At 55.5% G+C, this 9,660-nt stretch overlaps 6 protein-coding genes across 9 annotated transcripts; 2 read left to right on the top strand and 4 right to left on the bottom strand.

The window, feature by feature from the left end:
* On the bottom strand, positions 1-1,948 carry KVP18_002183 (uncharacterized protein; the record flags this gene model as incomplete). 2 transcript variants are annotated; one of them, XM_067952885.1, is made up of 1 exon in its annotated part: positions 1-1,948. In XM_067952885.1, a coding segment is annotated over one exon (1,948 nt), but the record flags the coding sequence as incomplete, so codon positions are not given. The 2 variants fall into 2 exon arrangements, with proteins under 2 accessions (XP_067805850.1, XP_067805849.1); XM_067952884.1 differs by having other exon boundaries at positions 8-1,948.
* Positions 1,949-2,535: 587 nt separating this feature from the next.
* KVP18_002185 (uncharacterized protein) lies at positions 2,536-2,976 on the top strand (the record flags this gene model as incomplete). The annotated part of the gene is made up of 1 exon (XM_067952887.1): positions 2,536-2,976. One exon carries the CDS (start codon positions 2,536-2,538, stop codon positions 2,974-2,976), a length of 441 nt encoding a protein of 146 aa, XP_067805852.1.
* A 42-nt stretch (positions 2,977-3,018) lies between these two features.
* Positions 3,019-5,516, top strand: KVP18_002186 (uncharacterized protein; the record flags this gene model as incomplete). 2 transcript variants are annotated; one of them, XM_067952889.1, is made up of 4 exons in its annotated part: positions 3,019-3,076; positions 3,103-3,196; positions 3,225-5,249; positions 5,279-5,516. In XM_067952889.1, 4 exons carry the CDS (start codon positions 3,019-3,021, stop codon positions 5,514-5,516), a joined length of 2,415 nt encoding a protein of 804 aa, XP_067805854.1. The 2 variants fall into 2 exon arrangements, with proteins under 2 accessions (XP_067805854.1, XP_067805853.1); XM_067952888.1 differs by lacking the exons at positions 3,019-3,076; positions 3,103-3,196 and having other exon boundaries at positions 3,256-5,249.
* Positions 5,517-5,522: 6 nt separating this feature from the next.
* KVP18_002188 (uncharacterized protein) lies at positions 5,523-6,411 on the bottom strand (the record flags this gene model as incomplete). Of its 2 annotated transcripts, XM_067952891.1 has the most annotated exons (4): positions 5,523-5,603; positions 5,630-5,941; positions 5,969-6,322; positions 6,349-6,411. In XM_067952891.1, the coding sequence occupies 4 exons, from the start codon at positions 6,409-6,411 to the stop codon at positions 5,523-5,525; spliced, it is 810 nt and encodes a 269-aa protein (XP_067805856.1). The 2 variants fall into 2 exon arrangements, with proteins under 2 accessions (XP_067805856.1, XP_067805857.1); XM_067952892.1 differs by lacking the exon at positions 6,349-6,411 and having other exon boundaries at positions 5,546-6,271.
* Positions 6,412-6,463: 52 nt separating this feature from the next.
* Positions 6,464-7,081, bottom strand: KVP18_002184 (uncharacterized protein; the record flags this gene model as incomplete). Its single annotated transcript, XM_067952886.1, has 1 exon — positions 6,464-7,081. One exon carries the CDS (start codon positions 7,079-7,081, stop codon positions 6,464-6,466), a length of 618 nt encoding a protein of 205 aa, XP_067805851.1.
* A 501-nt stretch (positions 7,082-7,582) lies between these two features.
* KVP18_002187 (uncharacterized protein) lies at positions 7,583-9,316 on the bottom strand (the record flags this gene model as incomplete). Its single annotated transcript, XM_067952890.1, has 1 exon — positions 7,583-9,316. One exon carries the CDS (start codon positions 9,314-9,316, stop codon positions 7,583-7,585), a length of 1,734 nt encoding a protein of 577 aa, XP_067805855.1.
* Between the last annotated feature and the right edge of the window lie 344 nt (positions 9,317-9,660).

Genomic DNA, 9,660 nt, shown 5'->3' with positions numbered 1-9,660 from the left:
ACTTCACCGATTTGGGAGGGGGACCTGGGGGCTTTCCCTTGCTTCGGGGCCACTTTGTAGATCTTGGAGGTGGACCGGGAGGACGCCCCTTGCTCTTTATTACGCCCAGAGGTGGTGCCTCAGCCTTAACCGCCGTTTCGGCTGTAGGCTGGACACATCGCTGTGTTTCCACAACCGAAATCGAAGGTACAGCCGCGGGCTCGCCCTCGTCCAGCATGAAACCTGGAGTCCCAACCACGGACAGCTCCTGCAACTTGACGATGTCCAGTTTGCCTGCCCTGCGTCTTCTAACACGTTTTACGCCTTTAGCGCGGGCAATATTATGGACGCAGAGGGGCACCAGCAGTCCCGGCCTCTGAGGGACTGCCCGACTGCGGGATTGGGTGGCCGGCGCTCCTCCAGGGTGGATAGCCGTCACAGCTTTGAATCCGCCGCTCTCTGTTTGCGTCTGGAACGGTCGTCCCCGCTCCAGGGTGTCCTCCCGAGCGCGGATAGTCCTCACTGTCAACTTGTGGTTGAACAGGGCGAGATTCGAGCTAGGCACGCGCTGGCCTGGAGGGAGAAGTTCCAGGATGCTGGGTTTGGGTGGCGGAGCCGAAGGCGTTGACTGGACTGCCAACTGCTCTCCCTTTGACCGACGAGCTGCCGCTGCACTCAGCGTGCTGACCCTTGGTTGGGGCTTCCCCTCCGCTGGTTCAACGGATCTGTCAGTCAAGCCTCCCCCAAAGAGAACTTCCGCGATCCCTTCTGGGTTCGATTCGGATTCCGCAGAGTTTAGGAGACCCAGTACGTCCACGTGTAGCAAGCGCGCCTTGATTTCCCCTCGTATACGTTCACGGACCTCCGCTTCGATCTGGGCCTTCAGCCGGACCAGATCACCAGGGAGGACAGTTTTCACCACTCTGGTGGCTTTCAGTTCCTGCAGCCGCCGACGAACTTCCGCATCCGCGGTGGCCTGGATTACCGTGTGATTCTTGTCTAGCTCTTCCTGCACTCGTTGCTGCAACGCCTGCTCCTGCTTCCGCATTATCCTCGACACAACTTGCCGTTTGACTAATGATGCGATCTCCGCAGTGTCAGCTGTCGCAGAGACAGAAGCGTCCGCAGGCACCCTCACACCGAGCGAGTCGCAGAGGCGGTTGACAAAGTGGTTCCTAAAGGTTTCGGTCTCCTGCTCGTTGCGCCTCATGGCCGTCTCGTACTTAGCGGTGAGAACGGTGAATTGCTCGTCCACCTTGTCCTTCATCTCCTTCATGCGTTGCTCGGCAGCCTGAGAGAGTCGGCTGTCTTGCTTGCTTCTGTTCTTCAGATACTCGACAGTTCGCATTAGTCTGACGGTTTCGTTGCTATGTTGTACCGCTGCCTTGGTTAGCTGTGACACCTTGGACTTTTCTTCGTGGAGTCGTTTGTGTAGCTCCACGATGTGCTGCTCTTTCTTAGCGATCTGCTCACTTTTTTTTGTCATGTCGGCCTGAAGGCGAGAGATTTGACGACTGACATCCAGCAACTCGGATCTCAACGACGAGTTGGCTTGACGAAGGCCTTCCTCATTTTGCCTGTGCTGCTCGAGAAACTCCTTCTCCCGGTCCTTGAATGCGGTGTGTAACTTCGCCCTCTTCATGGCGAGTACCTGCCCCCACTCGCCTGCCGCTAGGTGCGCGTCATCCCTTATTAAATATCGCTCCTCATCCGCTGCTGCTCTTTCCGCTGCGATCGATTGCGCAACCCGACGATCAATTTCGGCTTCCTGAACCATCTCGAGCTGATGCGCCATCTTTGTTAACTGTTCTTCCAGCAACCTCTGAGTCCGTGGAGTGATTTCTGGGCGGTCCTGCAGACAGACCACGTTCGGTTGCTTCGTTCTTGAAATGAAGGGTGTAGGGCACGCGGCAGGTACCTTGTCTAGCGCCTTCACACTCCCTACAAAATCCTCCGCATCAGAGGCCATCGACTCGCTCGTAATCTTTCGGTAGGATGCGTGCGTGTCGGGCTGCGGGGTGTAGTCGGATTCATCAAACACCAGTGTGTTCGTGTTCCTCCTCGTGCGCCGGTGGGAGGAAATAGCGTCACTAGCCTCTGACGGCTTGGAGGAGAACGTGGTTTGGTACTCCGCCGGCACTTTACGTTGGCCAAATATAGACGCATTGCTTGCTGGAATGTGACCGTGATCACGACTGCTGACAGCGCGGGGTTCACGTCCCAGAGGCCTGTGGACAACGGTTCCAGACTCTGTATGCCTCCGTTCGGTCTGCCGGCATTGAACACCGGAATCCACAGGTTGCCTGGAAGGCAGTCTGGTGGTTAGTGGAAGCCGTGGAACTGGCGAGTGAGAGAAATGTTGAGGCTGTCGTGGTCCAGGTGTTCTGTCGGGAACTGACGAAATCTTAGTTGCAGTCGTAGGCTGGCGGGGAGGCGGCCCGTCAGCCGTGCCTACTGTTGAGCTTCGGCTTTTACGACCCCCAAAACGTTCTATAAGGTCCTCAAGTTCAGGCATGGAGACCTACCGAAATTGCACGATATCTCTGGATCTCTCTGATGGAGGACATCAGCTACGGCCACATCCATAAAGAACCTTGGGGCATAAAGCACCGGCGACAAGAAGAAGACACTGAAGTTCGAGCGAAAATCTCCCCAGAGACCGAGTCAGAGTCGAGTGAGGATCTCGAAGTCCTTTTGACTGACGACGACAGCGATTTGCCTCCTTTTCGCGTGACTGGAGTGTTGAAACCGAGGCCAAGCTTGCGGAGAAAACTTTTCGCTGCACATCTGCTCGTTGGACTGCTGTTTTTGATGACGCTGGTGGTTAGTCGTTGGTGGGGGTTCGAGAGCGGACCCAATGGAACCATCAGATTTCGTCTGGCCTTGCTGGCATCACGGAGTTCGACTATGGAGGCCCCACACTTGAGCGAGCGTCTGGTGATGAGTGCGGTGCCTCTGACACTCGCCGTGATGCTCCTAGGTCTCCTTTATCTATGAATGCGCTGATGGTGGGGTTGTGAATTCTACGTATTTTACTTAATGAGTGACACTTCGAAGAAGCAAGGGTGGATTCAGTCAGGCTGGTCGACTGCCAGGAGTGAGATGTCAATTATTTGATCACAGAACTAGGTGGTACTGTGGGGGCTCAGACTGACAAAGGCAAGGGTGTGTTCGGACCTATATGGAATCGAAAATCAAACCCAAAACCACCCAAAGTGTGAGCTATGCGCTCCTTGGTTACACAGTTCAAAGGCTGCCAACCAGGCATCGGTACTGATGCGCCGTCAGGACCTGCCCGATCTCAACTTTGATCCCAATCTATATCGAGCCCCCCCTAAAGCGCAAGCGGCCGCAAGTCCCGCCACTGGCGAAGAAGAAAAAGCGGCTGAAATCGATGCAAACACTGACCTGGCTCACGTTGGAATGCTCCTCCTAGACCGGAACGACTTTCTGTTCTTGGAGATTCAGTCCATTCAATGTCCTCACATTCCGGTCATCGACGATATTGTGGCATCTTTTGACACCATAATGCCCATGTGTGTAGAGAAAAACTCGCATCTAGACGCGAGCGGGCTTCTTCTTCTGGATGAGCAATCCACGTCACTGGACTCCGCTTCGTCCAGTTACGACTCGTTCGATTTCGAGTTCACACACCGGGTGATGAATGGCGCAGAAGGGGAGGAGGACGCCAGCGAGGACTCTGGGACCTCCACACTGAAGCGAAGTAGTACGTTCGACGAACATTTGTTATTCGAAGCCGATGACGCCAGTCCCCCAGTTGTTGTCGACGTGAGCGACTTCGAAGACGCCCAGCGCGAGGCACTCCAACATGACGAGGCGTCCGTGCAGGACACAGATGTGTCGGAGGAGGCTTGGCTTGAGGATGTGACGCTAACGAGGACTTCCACGCCCATGGCTACTTCCGCCCCCGTGGAGGCATCCACGCCGATGGCGGCATCCACGCCGATGGCGGCATCCACGCCGATGGCGGCATCCACGCCGATGGCAGTATCCACACCGATGGCAGCATCGACACCGATGGCAGCATCGACACCGATGGCAGCATCGACACCGATGGCAGCATCGACACCGATGGCAGCATCGACACCGATGGCAGCATCGACACCGATGGCAGCATCCACGCCGATGGCTGCGTCTATTCGCGTAGAAGATTCCACACCCATGGCGAGCTCTACCAACTTGGGGAGGTCGACCGAGGCCTGGGCTCAAGAGGAGTCTGTTTCCCTGGCGACTTTCACGCCTATTGCAACGTCCATTGAGCAGGTTTCTCCTATGGAGCACGCTGCTGTGCTTGAGACCCCAGTGCACTATGACGACTCCCCAACGCACTCCGCTACCCCCGAGGAAGTCGCGCCATCGGTCGAAATGGGTAAAACCATTGCAGCCCCGCCCTTGGGACGTACGACGGCTGTCGTAGAACCACAGATGCCAGAGTTGGGCAGCCCGTCGCTGTCGCTTTCCGTGGCCGACAAAGCCCCGATCCCGTGCGTGTCCACCGAAGCGATTCGGTTCCCTCGTGGCTCCCGAGTTATCACCGTGGACACCTCAGCTGTCCTGTCTTGGGATTGGCATCTCTCTTCCCCCAGGGCTGCGTATCCAGCTGAGGGATTCAACCCAGCGATAGCCGCGACCCACGAGTTCCGCCGGCTGCGATTCAGACACCAGACACGCGAAGCCGAGGTGCGAAAGAATATTGCTCGTATGCAAAAGCGGGTGAAGTGGGATCAGGCAACCAAGGCCATCTTCACTGAGACCTTGCAAACACCAGGCTACACACGCGAAGCTACCCTGGACGACTTCGTACGATATTCACGCTCAGCCTCAGCACCGTGCCACCACGCAAAGGACACGAGGCTTTTCTGGCTTGGAGCCTCGGGTACTCCGTACATTCCTCCTACAACAGACCATAAGACTAAGCAGCTCGTGGTGCCGCGAGGTGCATGCGTTCCCGACTGGCTTGTTGGCATGGAACTGCACAGGAAAAAGGCGCTAGAACGACTCAATTCCGAAAGGAAGACGGTCTTAAAGCAGATCGAGCGTCAGAGGTCGATTCGCCGTCTACCTAGCTCTCGGCTCTGCCCCAAGAGGGGAGATGTTGTGTTGCCTACTGAAACGGATTACGATCTTCTCAACCAGCAGCTGAAGTTGGAGGCCGAAGAGAAGTTCAAGAAACAGCTGAAGTCCGTGCAATTGAAGAAGACTGGTCGAATAGAGAAGCTGCTCCAGCAGGAGAAGGAACCCAACCGAGCGTAAGTCAACGATCTGATCAGTAACGCAGTGCATCGGCCGAGAACGTGCCGTTTTGGCAGGGCCAACTGAAGATAACTGGACGCCTTCAAGGACTGGACAAACATGCACCAGCCTTGGACACTCCCCACGAGATTATACCCGAGGACGTCGTCTCCCCTCAGAAAGCCCGAAACATATTCAAAGCCAGGGATGAGTTGGTGAAGGCAAAACGCAAGGTTCAAACCCCGAACGATCAGTGGTTCGTGGACACGCTTGAGAACCTTTGAAGAGCGCTAAATATCGAGCGCTGCGCCATTTAATATACCAGCCTCCTTGAATTTGCCGGCTGGTAGTTCCGTGCCCTCTTTGTAGATCTGTGTTGCACATACAAAGAGCTCACGTCTTTGCTGCTGGGTACTACGCTGACTGCCAGGACCGAGTCTAAGTTTTCCCGTGCACCGGTTTTCAAACGCACCAGTCCTCTTTCTGCGTGACAAAGCCACACAGAGATGTCCTCAGTTCCCAGTGTGTCGTCGCCCATCTCGATTTCCAGCCCAAACCGCCTGGCTGTCTTCACGTACTCACAAATGCCAAAACGAAATTGGGCGGGATCCGCCAGGCAGCGGTTTTTAATAAGAGACCGGCCTGATCCACGAAACTTATGGGCCGGGACTGTGCTAGGGTCCAATAGTCGCCCTGCGATGATGACGTTCTGGTTGTGGTGCCTTACAAGTCTTACCTGCGCCCCTTTGCGACTCCAGCATATGTCTAGCCGACCTTGATCTGCGCGACTGAACAGTAGAAAGCCGCCTTCACCCTCTGCAAAGCCCTGTTTGAGTAAGTTTTCCGCTCGCGCCTGTTCTGTCATCTCGACCTCTGCGACGGGCTCGCCAGATTCGGCCGCTGCAGGCGCCGTTGATGGCACCGTGGTCGCCGCTGCAGGCGCCGTTGATGGCACCGTGGTCGCCGCCTCGACCACGGCTGGTACGGCAGGCACGTCCACAGGTTCTCCGCTCACGCTAAGGGCACTCCCTGGAGGCATGGTGGTGCTGAGATCTGATGGCTTGTCGGGCTCCGGCGCAGGAAGGGACACCTAGTATCATATAAACGTCACCTCACCTCATGGGTGGCTTCTCGTTCCACCACTACTGGTTTGTCTACAGCGCTTTCGCAACAGCCCATTAGTAATTCTGATATGATTAGATTTCGGCCGTTGATGTTCGCTCAAAGAAGGTCACTGCGCTTTGCGAGTGCCCGCTGCCACCCGCAGCCCTCTACGTTCCACATCTATGTCGTCGTAGAGGTCGTCCTCATCGTCGTCGAACATTTCCTCCAGCAACAGATCCAGGTCGACGGCGTTCTCCGGAGTGGGTGACTCGACCTCTTCAGGAATGTCGGGGTCGGGGTCGACGAGCTCGTAGTCGCTCCATTGATCGTCCTCGTCGCCATTCAACGCTACTTGCAGCATTTCCTTTACACTGCTGACACCAGAAGCGATATTTCGAACCACCTTCAACAGGTTATCGCTCTCTGAAGGCTCTTTTTCATCACGCTTATCAACTGGATTTCGGCGGTAGTCCCCTGTTTGCATCGTGTTCAGAAACCGCGCTATCTTCCTGGCATTCGCCAAGTCCTGGCTAACCTCGGCTAGTGCCTGTTCATCAGCAGGAAGTGAACGAAATTCCTCTGGGAGGGCATCCACAATAGCTTGCAGATCCTGTCCCGTAGGGGGCTGAGTTCCAGAACGAAACTCGGGCTCGAGCTGTTCATCCAGATATGTTGGCGGAGGCGCCTTTCGTCTCGCGGCCTGGACGACCCACACCCAGGTAGAGCACCAGAGTGCCAACTTCATGGTGCAGTATTTCGAGGCCACTTCGCTGGTTCATAAATCTGCACGAGATGTACTTCATTGGTCTAAATGTGTGTGTGACAGATATATGATTCTACGGCTGACAAGCGTCGTGGACAGCAAGCCCGTTACCGTGACCTTCGGTGACCTGAGAGCCATTGGTGCCTGGAGATGGAGTGATGTAGACGAGTACTGCGGAATCTGCACCGAGCCTTTCGAAACGCCTTGTCCTCGGTGCACAGCACCTGGCGAACTCTGCCCTCCCTCCTACGGCAAGTGCGGACACTGCTTCCATCAGCACTGCATAGCGGAGTGGCTTAACAGGGCGCAGAGCGAGTCGGCACAGTCGTGCCCCTTGTGCCGGCAGCCCTTCCTAGCAGTTCCTCCAAGAGACGACACTGGCCGCCTGGTGTCTACCTCCTTCACATCCTCCGATGGCAGCGATTTCACGACACCAAGACGTTGTGCGACAGAGCCTCTCGGCGACATAGCATCACAATCTAACTAACGCATTGCTCGGCCAGGTCCCCCGGCCATGGCTTGGGCTGCATTCGGGCCGTCGGGTTCCTTGTGGGACTTGGGGTTCTTGATCACCTCGTCAACTGATAGAATCACGCAAGCAGCCTCCGTAGCGCTGCTAAATGCGTTGATCTTCATGGTAGCCGGTTCCCAGATGAACCGCTGCATGGTGTCGCACGTCCCGCCATTAATACAGTCAACGCCCGCCCAAGATACGCCATTCTTCCTTTGTCCATGGTGGATCATCCTCAATGTGTTGAGGACGCCAGTGGTGTCCAGGCCTGAATTCGTGGCTAGAGTGCGTGGGATGACTTCCATGGCCTTAGCGAACGCGCTGACCACCACTTGCTGCTTGCCGGCAATGCCGTGGGACAAGTCCCTTAGGTGCGTTGACAGCTGCATTTCGATCGCACCGCCACCGCCAACAATAGTGTGCGTCTTCATAGATCGACGAACGATCATGATCGCGTCGTGAAGTGACCTCTCGACTTCATCAAGCAGCTGGGTGGCCCCGCCACGAAGAACCAGTGTGGAAGTGACTGTATGGGGGCAATCACGGAACATGTTATACCGTTCGTTGCCAATCTGCCTTTCTTCGAACACCCCACAGGTGCCCAGCACATCCAGCGAGAGCTGCCGGACTGTTGTCTGGATTTGGGCGCCTGTCGCCTTGGCTGTGCGCATGAGATCGTCCTCATTTACACGGCCAGCGCAGAACATTCCACGATCTGCAAAGAACTGGGTGGCAAGGTCTCCAATGGGTTGCTTAGATAGAACGACTTGAACTCCAGCGTCATGGATGGCATGGAGCTTCTGGTAGATGAGGTTCCATTCCGCATCGATGATGGACTGGTAGTCTTGAGGACCTTCGATACGGACCTCCGCATTTTCTTTCTCTGCCTTGAGCTCGAGTTCTAGGTTCAACAGAAGAACACGAGGGTTGGTGAAGTTCTTGGGCTGCTGTTGGAAACCAGCGTAGCTGAAGGTTTTAGGGAAGGCCACGCCGTCGACCAGGAACGAATCAGTTAGGCTTCCCCCAGACACCTTCTTCAACCCGATATACGCTTGGTTGAGGTCTTCCTCCAGATACGTGACTGCATCCACAACGAGTTCGCCGAAGAAGTCTTTGTTGTTGGCAACGATTTTGGAATTCATCGCTGTTTGGGCGCACTTAATGAGAAGGTCCCTCCGGGTTTCGATTGTGTCGTCGCTCAGTCCGACCTGAATGCGCTTCACACACTCCAAGGCACGCTTGCAGGCGAACTGGTAGCCCTTCACGATTATTAGGGGGTGCACTCCCTCCTCCAAAAGACTCTTCGCTTCCTGCAGAAGCTCGGCGGCCAAGAGGACTACCGACGTGGTTCCGTCCCCAATCTCCTCATCTTGAGCCTGCGCGATATCAACTAGCATACGAGCTGCAGGATGGACGACGTTCAGCTCATGCATGACCGTGGCCCCATCGTTCGTGATCGTGGCCTCTTTGCGGGCGTTCTCAATCATCTTGTCCATGCCGCGAGGGCCAAGGGTGGTGCGAAGCATGTCCGCGACAGCCTGGCAGGCGTTGATGTTCGCCACGATCTGGCCTCTGCCTTGCGAGGTGTCGGCTCCGTCCTTAAGCAGGACTATTGGCGCGTTCATCAGCGCATTCCTCATCATTGTAAACTGCAAAATCCCGTTTATTTCATTGAGGCCTGTGATGATGTCCACCCGGATGTGCATGACCAAGCCTTTTGTGCCTTGGGTCGTTGACTGCGTAGCTGGACGTGTGATTTTTCGGGGCCAGGCGTTCAGCTGTGTCAACCGTCTATCGTGTTGCGTATCGTATGTGGAGTCAGCCAGTCACATAGAAAGTTGAGACCTTATGAACAACTATGTGTGATAACAGACAAGACGTAATGTAAAAGCGTTAGATTACTTTCAATGCTCACTCAACACTCAATTTTCCTGCAAGATCTTCTCTCCAGCATAGTACCCCAATGTGATCAGCTCGGATAATGGGTTCATGCGGGTCATTACGGGTAGAACGCTGGCATCCACGATCTTCAAGGACGAGATGCCGTTTA

This window comes from the organism of the source record quoted next, assembly GCF_019968955.1.
Source record: "MAG: Porospora cf. gigantea A chromosome Unknown PgA_NODE_902_length_9660_cov_339.113, whole genome shotgun sequence".
NCBI classification, from domain to species: Eukaryota; Apicomplexa; class Conoidasida; order Eugregarinorida; family Porosporidae; genus Porospora; species Porospora cf. gigantea A.
This window is presented reverse-complemented; position numbering and strand designations above follow the sequence as displayed.